The sequence below is a fragment of the Lichenostomus cassidix genome, chromosome 28, assembly GCF_008360975.1.
Source record: "Lichenostomus cassidix isolate B80296 chromosome 28, HeHo_3.0, whole genome shotgun sequence".
NCBI classification, from domain to species: Eukaryota; Metazoa; Chordata; class Aves; order Passeriformes; family Meliphagidae; genus Lichenostomus; species Lichenostomus cassidix.
In genome coordinates, this window is record NC_139508.1 from 5,299,054 (window position 1) to 5,314,008 (window position 14,955).

A 14,955-nucleotide genomic window follows, 5' to 3' on the forward strand; every position below is an offset into this window, starting at 1 on the left:
TCCACAATTCTCAAGGGTGAAGCAGGACTCTGCCAGACCCCAGGAAAAGCCCCAGGTCTCTCTGCAGGTCGTCAGGCCCCAACATTAATCAAATCCACATCAATCCAATTTAGGGGGAAGAGCGTTTTGAGGGACTGCAGCAAAAGGCTCACCAAAGTCCAAGCAGGTGCTATCCACAGCTCATTCCTTGTCTGCTGATGGCGTCACCCCATCATCAAAGGCCACAAGACCAGCAAGGGATGGGTTTGCCCTCAGTGAAGCTGTCCTGGCTGTCCCTGATCGTTCCCATGTCTGGGAATTGTGAGCATGGTGCTTGGGAATAGTATCACCTCCCATGGCAGGTCTGTCCTAGCTCTTCGGCTTCTGCCCGAGGGGAGCCGGAGGGACAGGGGCTGAGCTCTGCTCTGGGACAGGGACAGGAGCCCAAGGAATGGCTGGAGCTGGGTCAGGCTTGGGATGATCTCAGGGAAAGGTTCTTCCCCCAGAGGCTGCTGGGGCACTGCCCAGGCTCCCCAGGGAATGGTCCCTGCCCCAAGGCTGCCAGAGCTCCAGGAGTGTTTGGACAATGCTGCCAGGGATGCCCAGGGTGGGATTGCTGGGGTGTCTTGCAGGGCCAGGGGCTTGGACTGATGGTCCCTGTGGGTTCCTTCCAGCTCAGGATGTTCCAGGATTTGTGCTCCTGTGATTCCATTTAACACCTGTCCTTGGTTTTGCAAAGGCACCCTCAGGGAGGCTGAGTGACAACAGGGATCAACTCTGGGCTATTGGGCCTTGGAGTTGGTTGTCCTTAGAGCCAATTATCCTTGAGGTTGGAGATCCCTGCTTGTCACTTAAAGATGGAAGTGCTGCACAGGGGTGGAAGAGGAGGTGGGAAGCCCTCAGGTGTCTGTCCCCTCCCACCTCCCCACATGAGCCACAGTGAAGGGTGTGCTTTTTAATGTCAGTTATAATAAAATATTTTTACAGAGCCCAAAAAATTCAAAATAGTGCAAAACATCTCACTGTCATGCATCCATGGGAGCCGCCACCACCGGCGGGACAGACACACAGGCATCGGTGACACTGTGCTACAGGAGCAGAATTGGTCAGTTCAATCACATGCCAAACAGGACAGTCTGGGGAGGGGGCACAGGGCCAGGGGCACCATGGTCGAGGTGCAGGGCTGAGCCCCAGCCTGGCCGTGCAGGAGCAGCCAGTAGAAAAAGGGTGTAAACATTGAACAGAAACGAGAGAGGAAAGTGAAACCCTTTGGTCCCAGGCAAACCCTCTAGAAAAAGGAGCATGGGGGCCAGTCGGGGTACCCTGTTTTGGGATGGGAGGGGGCTGAGAGAGCTGTATTGACTTGTGGGGTCATGAGGCCTCTATCTGCCCCAGGACTTGGGGCAAAGGGGCCAGCTGGGGTGCCCACCCCAACACTGCACACCCAGGCCTCCCAGGCACTCGCACGAGACATGCACACCACTTACCACACAGAAATGGTGCTCACTGGGGAACTGGGGGGCACAGAACTGGTGCTTACTGGGGGACTGGAGGGAGGAGTTCTCTGTGGTGGGGTGGGAAGGGTTTTGCTTGCGCCAAGGAGATCCCATGGGCTGCACTGCTCAGGGATGCTGGTCCCCACCGGCCTGAACAAAGAGGAATGAGTCTGTCTGCTCTGGTGCCCCCAGCCCTTGCCTCCCCAAGCCCTGGCACCTTGTGGGGGACAGTGGGGCAGCCCACGGTGGCAGCAAGGCAGGGAAGACAGGATATGGGCCGGGGGCTGCTCCCTGCTGCTCCCGACCCTGGTGATGCTGCTGCCAGCCAGGGAGGGGACCCTGTGCAGGGTACATGGGGGCTGCACCCGCCAACCCAACAGCCCCAATAGCCCTTCCGGGTGCAGGACACAGCCTGTCCAGCTGCCCTGTATGTACAGGTATTTACATATGTACAGGTGCTCAGGGCTGGGAGCTGCCCTGCCCTCAGGGCACACCACGAGGCTCAGGGATGGGGACAAGGGGCCATTTCACTGTGCCAGCCACTCACCAACACCCGCACATGGGATGAGACACACACACCCTCCACAGCCCTTTCCTTGTGTCACTCGGTGAGGTTTGGGGCTGGGTGGGACAGTGGAGGTTCAAGGATGGGCCACTGGGGTTCCTCCATCTCAGACAGGCTGGGGAAGGGTGGATTGCTCCCCTCATCCAGGCTCGGGTCCAGCCCTTCCCTGCAGCACCCCCAGCCCCAGTACCTTCCTGCGGGGTGGGACGGGGGCCTGGCTGTGCTCGGCACCACTGTCACCCAGCCAGCGTGGCCAGGGAGGGAGGGGAGGGTCTGTCACTGCAGCCACAGCACCCCCTCCCTAGGGCCGGGACGGCGACTCCTCTGTGCCCACTCCTATGGCTTATACACGGCTGGAGGATGCTGTCAGGGGGCTGGGAGCAGGGGGCGAGGGCTGGGGGCCAAAGGATTTTAACTGCTGCCCTCCTCGGCCGAGCGCGTGTCCGACTTGAGCTTGACGAACTCCTTGGCCACCTCGTCGTTGTTGCGCTGGGACAGGATGCGGAGCACGGTGAGCCCGGTGTCATCCATGTGGATGCGGCGGCCCAGGGGCAGCCAGCAGGCACAGCCGGGGCGCTGCAGGATGTCCCGGAGCTGCAGCACGGCGATGCCCACCGTGCGATCCTCCCGGGCGAAGCAGTAATCCTTCACACACACCTGCAGCTCGTAGCACTCAGGGCCCGTCTCTGACCCCAGTGTGCTGGGGGGCGAGGGATAGACAGTGTTGGCACAGGGGGTCACACCTCACCCCTCCCTCAGCCCTCTAACAGCCCCTACACGGCTGCTGTCCCCAGCCGTAAAAAAGCCTTTTCCGTTTTACTCCTTTTCCCCCCTCCCTGCTTTTACCAATGAGAAAATACCTAAAACATCCCGTCGAGGATGAGCAAACTCACTAGTGGGAACCCAGGAGGTTCCCACACGATGGGGACATGTTCCCCCAGCCTGTCCCCACATCCCCAGCCTGTGCTGCAACTCACAACTGGAAGCTCTCGTTGTACTTGGGGGCCCAGCTGTTGTTCTTGGATTTGGTAGCAAATTTCCTCTTCTTGTCACTGAGGTGGGGCCCGATGATGTTGACCTCGATGAAGGGCCGGAAGATGCCTGATGTCTGCCACTTGAGGTCATTCGCAGCCACCACTGCAAGGAGGGGACAGGTGAGGCTCACAGGGCACTGTCACCATCCAGACCCTGGCACCCTGGCCAGCAGAACCCACCTTTGACGGTGACTTTGTGCTCACCACCAGGGTTGGTCAAGAGCTCCACGTGGATGGACACCTCCCCGACAGGGTCATCCACACCAGAGCCTATGACAGAGGGAGGAGGTGTAAGTGCCTGTTTTCCCAATGTTCCTGCCATTCCCTGCCCATCACTAACCCCACTGGAGGAGGCACATCACCCACTGCGGGGTGGAGAGGGGTGGGCAGTAGGATGTGTCCCAAAGGGTTGTGGGCACAGCAGTGTGGATGCAGCAGCTGTGACAGACATGGCAGGACACCCCAGCACCAGGCTGTGAACCCTCACTTGTCCAGGCAGGGCTGAGGGGCTTGGCCAGGATGGGGCAGAGGACAGTGGCCCAGTTCACCCTGCTCTGGCCACAGCGAGGTGACAGTGTCATGGGAACAGCACTGGGCAGCAGGGACCCGGCCAGGACAGCCACAGGCCCAGCAGTGTCTCGAGGCTGACCTGCCCCTCACACCCCTCCATCCCAGGGACCACATCGAGATCAATCCCCAGGCTTGGGGACCCCAGGTGACCTGCAACGAACCCACCCCATCCCTCCCCCAGAGCCGTGCATGCACCCATGGGTGAAGGACAGGGTACAAAGCAGAGGGACTGGCTCTGTGTGTCTGATGGACCCATGGAGATCCAACAGGGCTCAGCAGAAAGCTCCCAGGGTGGGAATACCAGTGGGAGGACATGTCCCTGTGTGGCTCACCCCAGCCTGGCACATTCCCCTCCATCCCCCCAGCCCCCGCCCCCACATGCTGAGCCAGGATGGAGGCGATGGTGGGCAAGGAGGAGGGGTCTGGGCATGGAAGGCCAAGCGGGGGTGCAGCCCCAGCCCCCGGCAGGGTGTGATGGAGGCCAAGCGGGGCCCAAGTGGGGGGCTCATTCCCTGCACCCCAGGACAGGCAGACAGAGCACGCCGGAGCAGGGCTAGTAATGGTCCTTAGGGCAGCAGGGTGGGCAGGATGGGGACAGCACGTGGCACAGCCTCCCCTAGGGCCATGTGTCCCAAGGGGAGGTCATGGTAGGTGTCCACCCCCAGGGAGCAGTGCTGGGGACAATGTGGGGTGCCATGGGGACAGCCCCCAACCCGCTCTGGGGTGTGGTCAATGTGGCTGAGCACAGTTCCTCCAAATTCCCCCAAAGCAGCCTTGGGAATGGGAGTTTTCCCATTCTGGGGATCCCCAAGGCCAGTGATGCTGGGGGGTCCCCAGGCCACCCCAGCCCGCAGTGCCAGGACTGTTACTAGCCCAGGCCGGTGGCAGGCAGGTGCAGGGGCGGGCGAGTAGCACACGTACCCTTCTCAGGATAAACCTCTTCACTAAGGGTAAACCTAATGCCTTTCCCACCATGAACTAGTGGGAAGGAGAGAGAAAGAGACAGAGACACGGCACAGAGTACACAAAGAGAGGAGGAAGGAGATGAAGGAGGAAGGGGATGACAACCAAGAGAGGAGGGAGGAGATGACGTGTGTGTGGGGAACAGGAACAGTAGGAGTGGGGGGGAAACAAAGAGAAAGAGAGATCAGATCTCGCAGACAGACTGACAGCCAAGCACCCGGACAACACTGCAGCAACACAGGAGTGCCAGGCACCCCCAGCTCCGAGTGCAGGCTCCTGGGGACAGGGTACACCCAGGGGTGCTGGCACCCATCAGACCCAACCCTACACCCCCAACATGGCTGGCACAGGAGGCACAGACAGGACAGATGTCCCTTGAAGGAGACTCACGGACAGCGAACGCACGTCCCACTCCCAGAGGACGCAGACAAGCCTGGCTGGGGCACCCTGCAGTGGCCTGTGACCACTAGCGAGCATCTCAGGGCCCTCCTCAAGCAGTCAAGGGACAGAATAAAGGGCAGCACTTAGAGCTGAGGGCTGATCCTGCCCTGGAAGGTGCCCAGCATCCTGCACTGCACCCCAGCACCCCAGAGCCCAAATCAGGGGAGATGGGCACCCAGCATGCCCAGGACAGGCCCTGGAACAGAATCTGGATCCAGTGGATCCTGTGATTGGTCTCTGCTGGGTGACCTGGGCCATCCCGAGGGGACAAACACTGTGACATCTGGCCAGAGGGTGACCTTCCCCCCACCCACAGGCCCCATTTCCATGCCAGCCCAGCAATGCGCTGGCGACCCACTGTTCTTGGTGGGAGACTGGGGAGTGCCAGGCTGCAGCTGGGCACACATGGCCACTCTTCACCTGCAAACCACAGGAGGAAAAAGCCCTTCCCTCCTTACCCATCTCTCCCCCACCATGAACTTGGCTGGGACCCCCAGCCCCACTGGGACAGAGCCAAGTTAGGTCCTGGCCATGGGGCAGCCAAGCCTGTGGGGAGGACAGGGGCCCAGCAGAGGCCAGGGCAGCATGTCCTACCCTGCGACGACTGGGTCTGCACGAAGGTTTTGATGAGGAGATCTGTGGCCTGGGTGTAGAGGGACAGGGCATAGCGCAGCGACTGCAGGTCAGGGCTCTTCTCCAGGAACGTCTTCTTCAGCCCCACGCCACCGGCATGGAAGTATTGCTGGAGGGGGAAAAGCCTCAGGATGCTCAGCAGTGCTGCTGGGGTTCCCCTGGTGCTCCATGTGTCTGTGCATCAGGGTCAGAGCCCTGGAGGCACCCCAAGTCCCCCAGAGTGCCCTCACCTTGATTGTGTCCAGTGCCAGTTCCACCACAGCACACTGCTTTGGGGTCAGGCTCTTGGCTTCCTCACGCACCATGTGGTCCTGGGGGGCACAAATCCTGCTCTCAGTACAGGGCCAGGACCCCACTGCCACCCCCTTTAGCAAGCCAGCAAGGGGTCCTGGCAGCAGTGGCAGTGGCACCCACCCTAGAGCAGAGAGCAACATAGACCCCCAGCCCTCACCTTCAGCTTGGAGAGCTGCCCCAGCTCCTTGGCCGCGTTGAAAATCATCTGTGTGCCCTGCAGAGAGCAAAGAGACAGGGACGGCCCTGGTGAGCAGCTGGGCTGGGGGTGGCATGGGCAGGCTGGGCCCATCATGCCAGAAGCTTGTTGCAGTTCCAGGGGCTCCCCCAGGCTCCAGGGGACCGCAGCCAGGAAGGTGACGCAGGAACGGGGCTGGCAGTCCCAGTCTCAGCCCAAGTTCTTAGCACAGGTGTGAGGCTGGGGACTTGGGGACTGCAGGACAGGATGTCACCCTGACGTCAGGGACCTCATGCTCTGCTCAGCATAAGCAGCCCGGCCCAAGGGTCCCATCCTGCTCCCTGTGCTCCAAGCACCTGCTCCAGCAGGGCCTGGCACAGGACGGCACTGACCACTCGGACATCAGACACGTTGAGAGCAGAGAGCAAATGCAGGGGACAGGGAGGACGTGGCCTGCACCCCACAGCCACCAAACACCCCTCTGCCGCACGGAGCCCTGCCCAGTCCTAGGGAGGTTCCCAGCCTCTTCGCACTCCAAGGAACCCCCCAGGTGGGAGCCCCAGGCTGCCTCTGTCTGCCCTGTGCCCCCACCATGGCAGGGGCCACAGAGCCATTATGTGGGGCTCATGGGCACAGCAGCCACCTGGACAGGCAGATCCTGCTCACTGCCCTGGGCTGGCACCTCTTACTGGACTGAGCACAAGCTCCCCTTCTCAACTCCTCCAAATGTGCCAATGTGACTGGATAATCTGAAGCCCAGAGACCTCCACCACCTTCCCTCTCCCAGCACCAGTACCTCCAGTCCTTCCCAACAGTCCTTCCCAACAGGACTTCCTTCCCAACAGAGAAACCTCAGCATTTCTCCCACTAACCATTACCTTTTCAGGGGTCTGCCCCCTCCATGACTTCATTTTGTACCCCCCCAAACCCTTTGTGCCCACCCCTCCGCTCACCTGGTTCTGTCCCATTAATCCCACTCTCAATGTTCCCTTCTCCCCCAGTCAGTGGACAGGCTGGGAGCTGGGGACACTGATGTCCCCAAAACAGAGCATGACAGGACACTGGACTGAGCTGGGACCCCCCAAACCAGAGCACAGGGGACAAGGGATGGGGAGGAGGGAAGGGGAGAGAGCAGTGCCAAGTGGGGAGCAGAAGAGCCATGTCCTTACTTCAGTGTGACTGGGCAGCTTCACCCTGCTCTGGAAGAGAACAGCAAGGGATAGTTACTGGTGACCCCAGCAGCATTCAGCCGCGGCTCCAGGCCCCCCACATCCCCTGGCCACGAGGGCTCCAGCCGTGTACTCTCCTCTGGCTGTGCCTAGCTCTCCGCTGGTGCCACTGGTTTGGCACCAGTTTACAGCTGCAAAGGCTCAGCCCTGTTACCGTGCTGGTGAAGCTGTGATGAGTGTACAGGTCTCTTCTGAGGGGGGCAGGTTTGCTCCACACCCCATTTGGGGCCGGGAGATCAGGGAACCAGCTCACCCAGCACACTCAGCAAACTGGGCAGGAGCCAGTGTCCCCCAGGAGAGGAGGGGGAGCCACAGGTATTGCCCAGATGGGTGCTGGCATGGCTCTTCCCAAGACCCAGGATTTGGGGAGCAGGCTGGGGTCACTGTTGGGTCCCCACCCCATGGTGAGGAGCCCCCAGACAGGGCAAGAGCCCACGTGCTGGAGAACGCCCTTGGGGCAGGGCTGGGGCTCAGCAAGGAAGGGGGAGTGGGCTTAGAGATCTAGGGGATCTCAGCAGCCCCAGGCCCCCAGAAGGGAGCATGGCCCAGCATGGGGGACCCCTCTTCCTGACCCCCCACAGTGGGATGGGGTTGTGTGGAGAGTCTCCCATGTAAGGGGTCTCATCCACTTGCCGTCCCAGCCAGGCAGCTGGTGCTGAGGGCTGTGGGGCAGTGTAACCCAAAGGGATGGGTGACACCCCACATGCCCCCACGGGGGCTAAACACCACAGAGCCCCCACTCCCTATCCCAAGGACACACAGAACCGGGACTGTCCCCGGCACACAGCACAGCACACCTCACCACAACACCACGCAGGCAACAGCACATCCAGACAGCACGACAGAGGAAGCACGGACAAGCCTGGACCTCCACAGCAGGCGGGTGTGAGGCCACGAGTGTGGCCCCGGGGTGGTGACACACACGGAGCCCACAGCTATTTACCTTCTCTGTCCCCTTGCCATGTTTTCTCAAGAGCGTGCCCTGTAGAAGCAATGTCAGAGGTTGAGTGTGGGGTGGGGGGACAGCGTGGGACAGGACACAGGGGCATAGGTGACAGACATCACGAGCTCCTGAAGGACAGCCGATGGGGGACTGGTCCCCACCAGGATACTCAGTGAGGGCCTGGTGTCATCAGGGTGCTGGATCCCCACTGGAAAGCAGGATGTTGCACTGCTGGAGAACTTGTCCTCGCACTGGGAAACTGCAGGGATGCAGGGATGCTGAATCTATGAGGATGATCCTCGCTGGGATACAGAGATGCTGAATCCATGAGGGATGATCCTTACCGGAATACAGGATCCAGCTGTGTGTGGGCAGGCTCTGGTGCCCCCACACATCCTGCTCCAGCTCTGGCAGGTGCTCCCAGCGCTGGGGAGGGAGCAGGAAGGGGATAGCTGGGATTTGGGTTTGGCACACAGAGCTCTGGTCTGTGCAGAACTGGGCCCAGTGACAACCCCACACTGATCCAGGCAAGAAAAACTGGGTGAAATGAGGCAGCAGGGCCATAGCGGGGACAAACTGGGCTCCCAGGGTGGACTGGGGCATACTGGAACCAGGAAGAAGAGCAGGGAGTCAGCTGGCCAGGAAGCCTCAGGAGGAACAAGCAGCACAGGTAGGGCCAAGCAGGGCTGCCAGGAGGGCTTCTGGCCCTGGCACAGTGTGATGGGTGAACAAGAGGAGCTTGTACCACACAGAGGTGACACTGCTCCATTTCCCACAGCCTCAGCAAGGAGGGGACATGGGGTCCCCATGGGGTCCCCATGAGGTCCCCAGGAGGTCTGAGGGGAAGCTCAGCCCCAGGCTGCCCCCAGGGCCTCCCCAAATCCTGCTGCTGGACACAAAAGGTGTTGGGGGACAGCACAGGGGGTGGTTGTTCCCAAGAGGGATTGGCAACAGCACCCAACTGCTGGCTCCCACCCCTCTGCTCTTCCTGCATGGGTGCCTGAGTCACAGCAGGGGTGGGGACAGGATTGGAGGAGGGGGGGATTGCCCTTCCCTTGCCCCCAGTACACAAACCCATGGCCACAGACTGGTCAGAAGAGGACAGAAGGAAACTGCTCAGTCAAAGCCATGCAAGGACCCAGCAGCAATGCTGAGAAGGGAACCAGGAATCCAGGCTCCCAGGGTCGTATCCCGATCAGGGAAGGAGCCTCACAACTCGTGCCAGCAGCCTGCCCTGCCACCAAGCATCCGGGCCAGGGACTGCTGTGTCCTCCTGAGAGACTTCTCCTTCTCATGGCAGGGAAAGCCTCTGCCCTCACCCCCACCACAGCCAGACCCCAGCCAGGGCCTCGAGGGGAAACTGAGGCATGAGGAAAGGAAGAGCAGCCCTGACTCCAGGCACACACCGCTCCCTGCTCGTGCCTCCCGCGGCATTTCTCCCCTCAGCACGGCGCCCTGGTTTGGCAGTCCCCGATGACATGGCACTGCCATCACAGTCCCCTCCCAGCCCATCGCTTCCCCTTGTCCCTCCCCACGTCCCGGCACTGCCAATCTGCCCAAGAGCTCTCCACCCACCACATCCAGGAGGGGCCGCTGGCATGTGCCGGCCAGGAGCCAGTGCCAGGCGGGCAGCACAGGGGTGGGGACCAGGAGCTGGACCAGGTCAGGAGCCGAAGGAGGGTGTGGGCAGGGCACGGGCAGCCACACAAGACAAGAACCGGCGAGGCCAGGACCGACACAGAGCGGACAGACAGACAGACAGACAGGGAGCTGCCGTACTTACAATCATCTGCCATTGAGAGGCGAGAGGAGCAATTGGAGAGAACAACCGTGACGTGAGTGTCGGCCCCCGCCTCCTCCATCCTCCCCAGTGCCAGCCCTGGCTGCCCCCCACCCCTGCCAGGGCCAGGGGTGTCCCCCATTCACAGCACTCAGTGTCACTGCCCTGCCACTGCACCGTAGGCCTCCACAGCCCCCGAGGTGCCCCATCCCCACCTGCCCAGTCCCTCCTGACTGTGGAGGGGGGCTTTGCTCCAGGGGGGCTCAGTTCCAGGGACCCCACTTGACATTTGGCTCTGACCTGTACCCCCAAACCACCAACCTCTCCAGCCCCCACATGAGCTGGCACCCAGGGACGCCTGGGCAGGCTGTCCCCTGCCCGAGGGACCAGTCTCAGCACGGCTTTCTCCAAGGACTGTCTGCCCTGAGGAAAACCACCCAACAGAGCCACATATCTGTGCCCCCTCCTCTGCCCTCAGCACAGAGCCCACTGCCTCTGGAGCATGGCAGGGAAGGGACTGGGATGGGGACTGGGACTCAGTGGCACCAGCATTCCTGCAAGATTTGGTCACCTTTAGCCAAGGGTGTGTGAGCCCAGTCAGGAGCAATGTGGGGCTGACCCAAGCCAGGCTCAGGGCACTGAGGTGGCTCCACTGAGGGCTGGACATGTCACCACTGTGTTGTCCCTCACTGACACAGCACAGGAGCTCCACAGCCATAGAAAGGTGAGATAAAGGCTGGTAGCTCCAGGAACTCCAAGGAAGAGCCTGAGGCCAGCTTTGTAACAGTGACAAAAGCCACCACAGTGACAGGGACAGGTGTACGGCTGGCTCAGAGCACTAGGTGTCACCCTTTCCTGCCTGACTTACAGCGATGCCATACAGAGCCTCACAGAGGGGCCATTCCCTGTGCTTTCTCTGCTTCCCTAGAACCCCCAGGAGCAAGGAACAGCTCAACCCTGCTGGGGAATATGTCCCCCCATCCTCATGAAACCCCCAGCCCCTCAGCAAGGCCAACAGGCAGTGTCTCCCCACACTCCAGGAGCCTCTGGATTCACCTCCTGGCACAGGGAGCCTGTCACAGCCAGTGTGAATGAACGTGGCATGAGATGGTGCCCCAGGCCTGAGGAAAGGATGGATAAGAAAGGACCAGTGTCCCCTCTTGATGCCACAATGGAGGTGGCAGGAAGGTCCTTTGACAAAGCCAACCAGGAAGGTGCTGGGCTGCACCAGGCACCTGAGGCAAGGATGACCTTTCTCCCTTCCATCCCTTCCCTGGCCAGGAGCTGGGCATGGGTTTGGAGACATCAGTGAAGTCCCCACCCTCTCAGGTGCCAGCGATGGCACCTGGCCAGCAATGTCCCACACTGGCCCCAGTCAGTCACCTGTGTCTCAGGGTCCCTGGTCCCTCTCCCCATCACTCACCGTCTGGTCTGTGAGTGGGGGCAGGACGATGGTCTTCTCCATGGTGTTCATCACCAGCTTCCAGAGCTCCTTCAGCACCCGCTTCAGCACCGTCTTCTCGCAGATCTTGGCGAAGAGCGTCAGGCTGCGCAGAGGAGACAGCGTTGGAGGACCCCAAGTGTCATGCCTCCCCTGTCACTCCAACCCTGCAGGTTCCTCACACTCCCTGAGGAGGGCAGGACGGGCAGGGTGGGGGTTCCAGTAGCCCCCACACTCACTTGCTGTCCAGCAGGTCCATGATGGGCTGCAGGACGTTGTCGGCATCCTGCGCGACGCTGCTGCAGGTGCTGGCAGGGACGTTGCCAGTGCCCTTCACCTGGCTCAGGATGTCACCCATTTGCTTCACACACTCCTCAATGTGTGGCTGGAAACTGGGGACCACAACACACAGGCAGCTCAGCATATCCCCCCAGAATCCCCAGCCACAGCTTCTGGACCCCCAGACCTCTCCTCTACCTGCTGCACCTGCCCTCTCACCCCGCTGTACCTGGTGGCAAAGACTCGGCTCAGATCATCAAGGACATTGTTGAGTTTCACTTGCAGTTCCTTGAGGATATCACTGGCTTCTGTGTCCAGCTGCAGGAGGGACAGGTTGGAAAAGCTGACAAGGTTTCTGAACCAGCCCTCAGGGAGGTTTCTGCACCCCAAATGCACCCCTGGACAGGCTGAAGCCCTTCCCAGTCCAACATGGGGTGAGAGCAGGGTGCCATGGGGTAGGACAGTGTGATCCCACACAAGAGTGAGGAACTGGGGTCTGCTCCCAGTGCTGAGGAACTGGGGAAGGCACTACCTCTGTGGGGAAGGGAATGATCCAGTCCCCCACAGGGCTCCCTCCTGGAGCCACCTCATACTCACATCCTTCCCACCCATGGCTTCAAACATCTTCTCGAGCTGGACACGGAGCTGCTGGATGTTGTTCATCAGGATGCAGGGCTGGACGAATGGGATGGAGAGAAGGGTCAGCACCAATAAATATGGCTGGAACAGCTGCCCACAGCTCCAGGACCCTCCCGCCTTGCACTGGGGGACATGAGGACAGGGATGGCATGGAAGCCACCCGGGCAGCATGTCAGGAACTGCCATCAGGAAGGGACCAAACAGCTCTGGGGCTGAGGGGACAGCTGGGATCACTGTGTGGGGACAGCAGAAGGGAGATACATCACCACTTTCTCCTTCTCCTTGGAGCAGTATGAGGCAAAATCCTTGGAGATGATCTCAGCGTACTGGAGCAGCACATTGCTGATGGTCTGCAGCCAAACAGGGCAGCAATGAAGACACCCAGACAGCAGCAACAAAGGGGAAGGAGGGAGAGAAGGAAACCATGAGTCCCATAGCAGTGAAATAAACTGATGTCTGGATACACACTGGGACCCCCAGACGCTCTGGCCCCATGGATCATAGAATCATGGAATTGCTAAAGTTGGAAAAGCCCTTGAAGTTCAAGTCCAGCCATCAACTTAGCACCACCACCACATTCACCACTAAACCATGTGTTCAAATGCCACGCCCACATGTTTTTGGAACACTTCCAGGGATGGTGACTCCACCACTGCCCTGGGCAGCCTGTGCCAGGCCTGGACAAACCTTTCTGTGAAGGAATTTCCCAATATCCAACTCAAAGCTCCCCTGGCACAACTTGAGGCCATTTGCTGTTGTCCTGTCCCTTGTCCCCTGGGAGCAGAGCCTGACCCCCACCTGGCTGCCGCCTCCTGTCAGGGAGTTGTGCAGAGCCAGAAGGTCCCCTCTGAGCCTCCTTTTCTCCATGCTGAGCTTCCCTCCAGCTCTTCCAGTTGCTCCTGGTGCTCCAGACCCTTCCCCAGCTCTGTTCCCTTCTCTGGACACACCCCAGTCCCTCAGTGTCGTTCTTGTGAGGAGCCCAAAACTGACCCCAGGATTCAAGCTGGGGCCTCAGCAGTGCCCACACAGGGGAACAGGCACTGCCCTGCTCCTGCTGGCCACACCATTGCTGGCAGAAGCCAGGTGCCGCTGGCCTCCTTGCCCACTTGGGCACACCTGGCTCATGTTCATGCACCAGGAGCCACATGAGCCACATTTGGTCTCCATGGGCAGATCCATCACCAGCACAGCTGGGAAGGTATCAGCCATCAAGCCTGCATGCAACTCCCTCCTACATTGCAGCAAGCCAGTTTTAATTAATCTATATTAATTAAGCAAATACCTCATAAATTAGCTCATAACTAATTAATCTCCTGTGCCAGGAGAGCTGGGAGTGTGCCAGGGTGTGTCGGTGGCACATTGGCTACCCACAGCTGGATGGAGGGGGCACAGAGAGCCCAGGAGCTCCAGCCAGGGCAGGGACTGGGGTTCCAGGGGTGGTGCTGACCTCTGCCCTGGCAAGTGCCCACCTTGGCAAACCGTCGCATGTAGTGCCCCACGATCTGGGGGTCGGGGCACTCCAGCTTCTTGATGATCTCAAAGCTCTGGTTGAGCTGGGAGAAAACGTCCACCACAGAGCAGGAGAAAAGTGCATGCTCCGAGGTCTGCTGGAACTGTGGGAGAGGAGGTGTCAGCAGGGGAAATTTTGGCCACAGTCAGGACACACTGGGCATCAAGGGACAAGCCCTTCGCCCCCGAGACTGCGTCCCCAGTCCTGTTCATACCCCATCCTTCTTGTCCCGCTCCAGTGCTCCATGCAGGAAATCCCGTGACACCTCTTCATTCTCATCCAGCCACTGGATGACAAAGGGCTCAAACCAGCTGGAAGAGAGACACATCCGTGGTGAGGCCAGCAGCCCCCGTGGTGCCATCCCCCCTCTGCGGCCCCAGGGCTGCACTCACGCGGGGTACTCGGGCACACGGCTCTTGAAGGAGGGCAGCTCGGTGACATACTCGTTGTACAGCCACTTCACCTTGAAGTGCAGGTTCATGTAGTCTGCGCTCTTGCACAGGCGGTGCTTGTCGTGCTCTGCACAGGGAAAAGTTGTGGCGTCACTTTGAGTCCCAAATCTGGAGAGTGACTCCCCAAGGGCAGCTCCAGGGCCACGAGATGAAGGTGGAAGTGCTTTCCGGGGGTGATTTAAGCTGGGCATGGTGTTGATGAGGAGATGAAAGGGATTTGCCCAGGGAACAGGTGAGGTTTGAGCCAAGGGTGGCTCCTGTCTGCTCCCCCCACCCCAGCTCAGGGTGACAGAGGGGACTCACCCTCCATTGCATACTTCATGTCCTGAGCAAAGAGGTTCCACATCACCTCTGCACTGATCTTCCCCACATTCAGTTCCTGGGGGAACCTGGGGTGAGGGGAGAGTGTGAATCACAGAATCGTTTAGGGTGGAAAAGACCTCCAATGTCATCGAGTCCAACCTGTGACTGATCCCCATCTTGTCACCCAGCTCAGAGCACTGAGTGCCAGACCTAGTCATTCCTTGGATAC

The 14,955-nt window shown here is 60.1% G+C and overlaps 1 protein-coding gene across 13 annotated transcripts in view; it reads right to left on the reverse strand.

Annotated features, from left to right (window-relative positions):
- Positions 1 to 919: 919 nt before the first annotated feature.
- The window catches only part of UNC13A (unc-13 homolog A), a 37,415-nt gene continuing 23,379 nt past the window's right edge, over positions 920 to 14,955 (reverse strand). For 6 of the 13 annotated variants that reach the window (XM_085040857.1, XM_085040860.1, XM_085040848.1 and 3 more), the window contains 18 exons: positions 14,727 to 14,812; positions 14,364 to 14,490; positions 14,186 to 14,282; positions 13,931 to 14,074; positions 12,728 to 12,811; positions 12,420 to 12,497; positions 12,052 to 12,140; positions 11,783 to 11,935; positions 11,526 to 11,649; positions 8,323 to 8,361; positions 7,320 to 7,349; positions 6,133 to 6,189; positions 5,912 to 5,992; positions 5,643 to 5,790; positions 4,566 to 4,622; positions 3,255 to 3,344; positions 3,018 to 3,177; positions 920 to 2,740 (listed from right to left, as the gene is read on the reverse strand). In XM_085040857.1, the coding sequence (XP_084896983.1) occupies positions 2,452 to 2,740; positions 3,018 to 3,177; positions 3,255 to 3,344; positions 4,566 to 4,622; positions 5,643 to 5,790; positions 5,912 to 5,992; positions 6,133 to 6,189; positions 7,320 to 7,349; positions 8,323 to 8,361; positions 11,526 to 11,649; positions 11,783 to 11,935; positions 12,052 to 12,140; positions 12,420 to 12,497; positions 12,728 to 12,811; positions 13,931 to 14,074; positions 14,186 to 14,282; positions 14,364 to 14,490; positions 14,727 to 14,812 (1,933 nt within the window). In that variant the 3' untranslated portion in view covers positions 920 to 2,451. The other 7 variants (XM_085040854.1, XM_085040855.1, XM_085040856.1 and 4 more) reach the window with 5 other exon arrangements.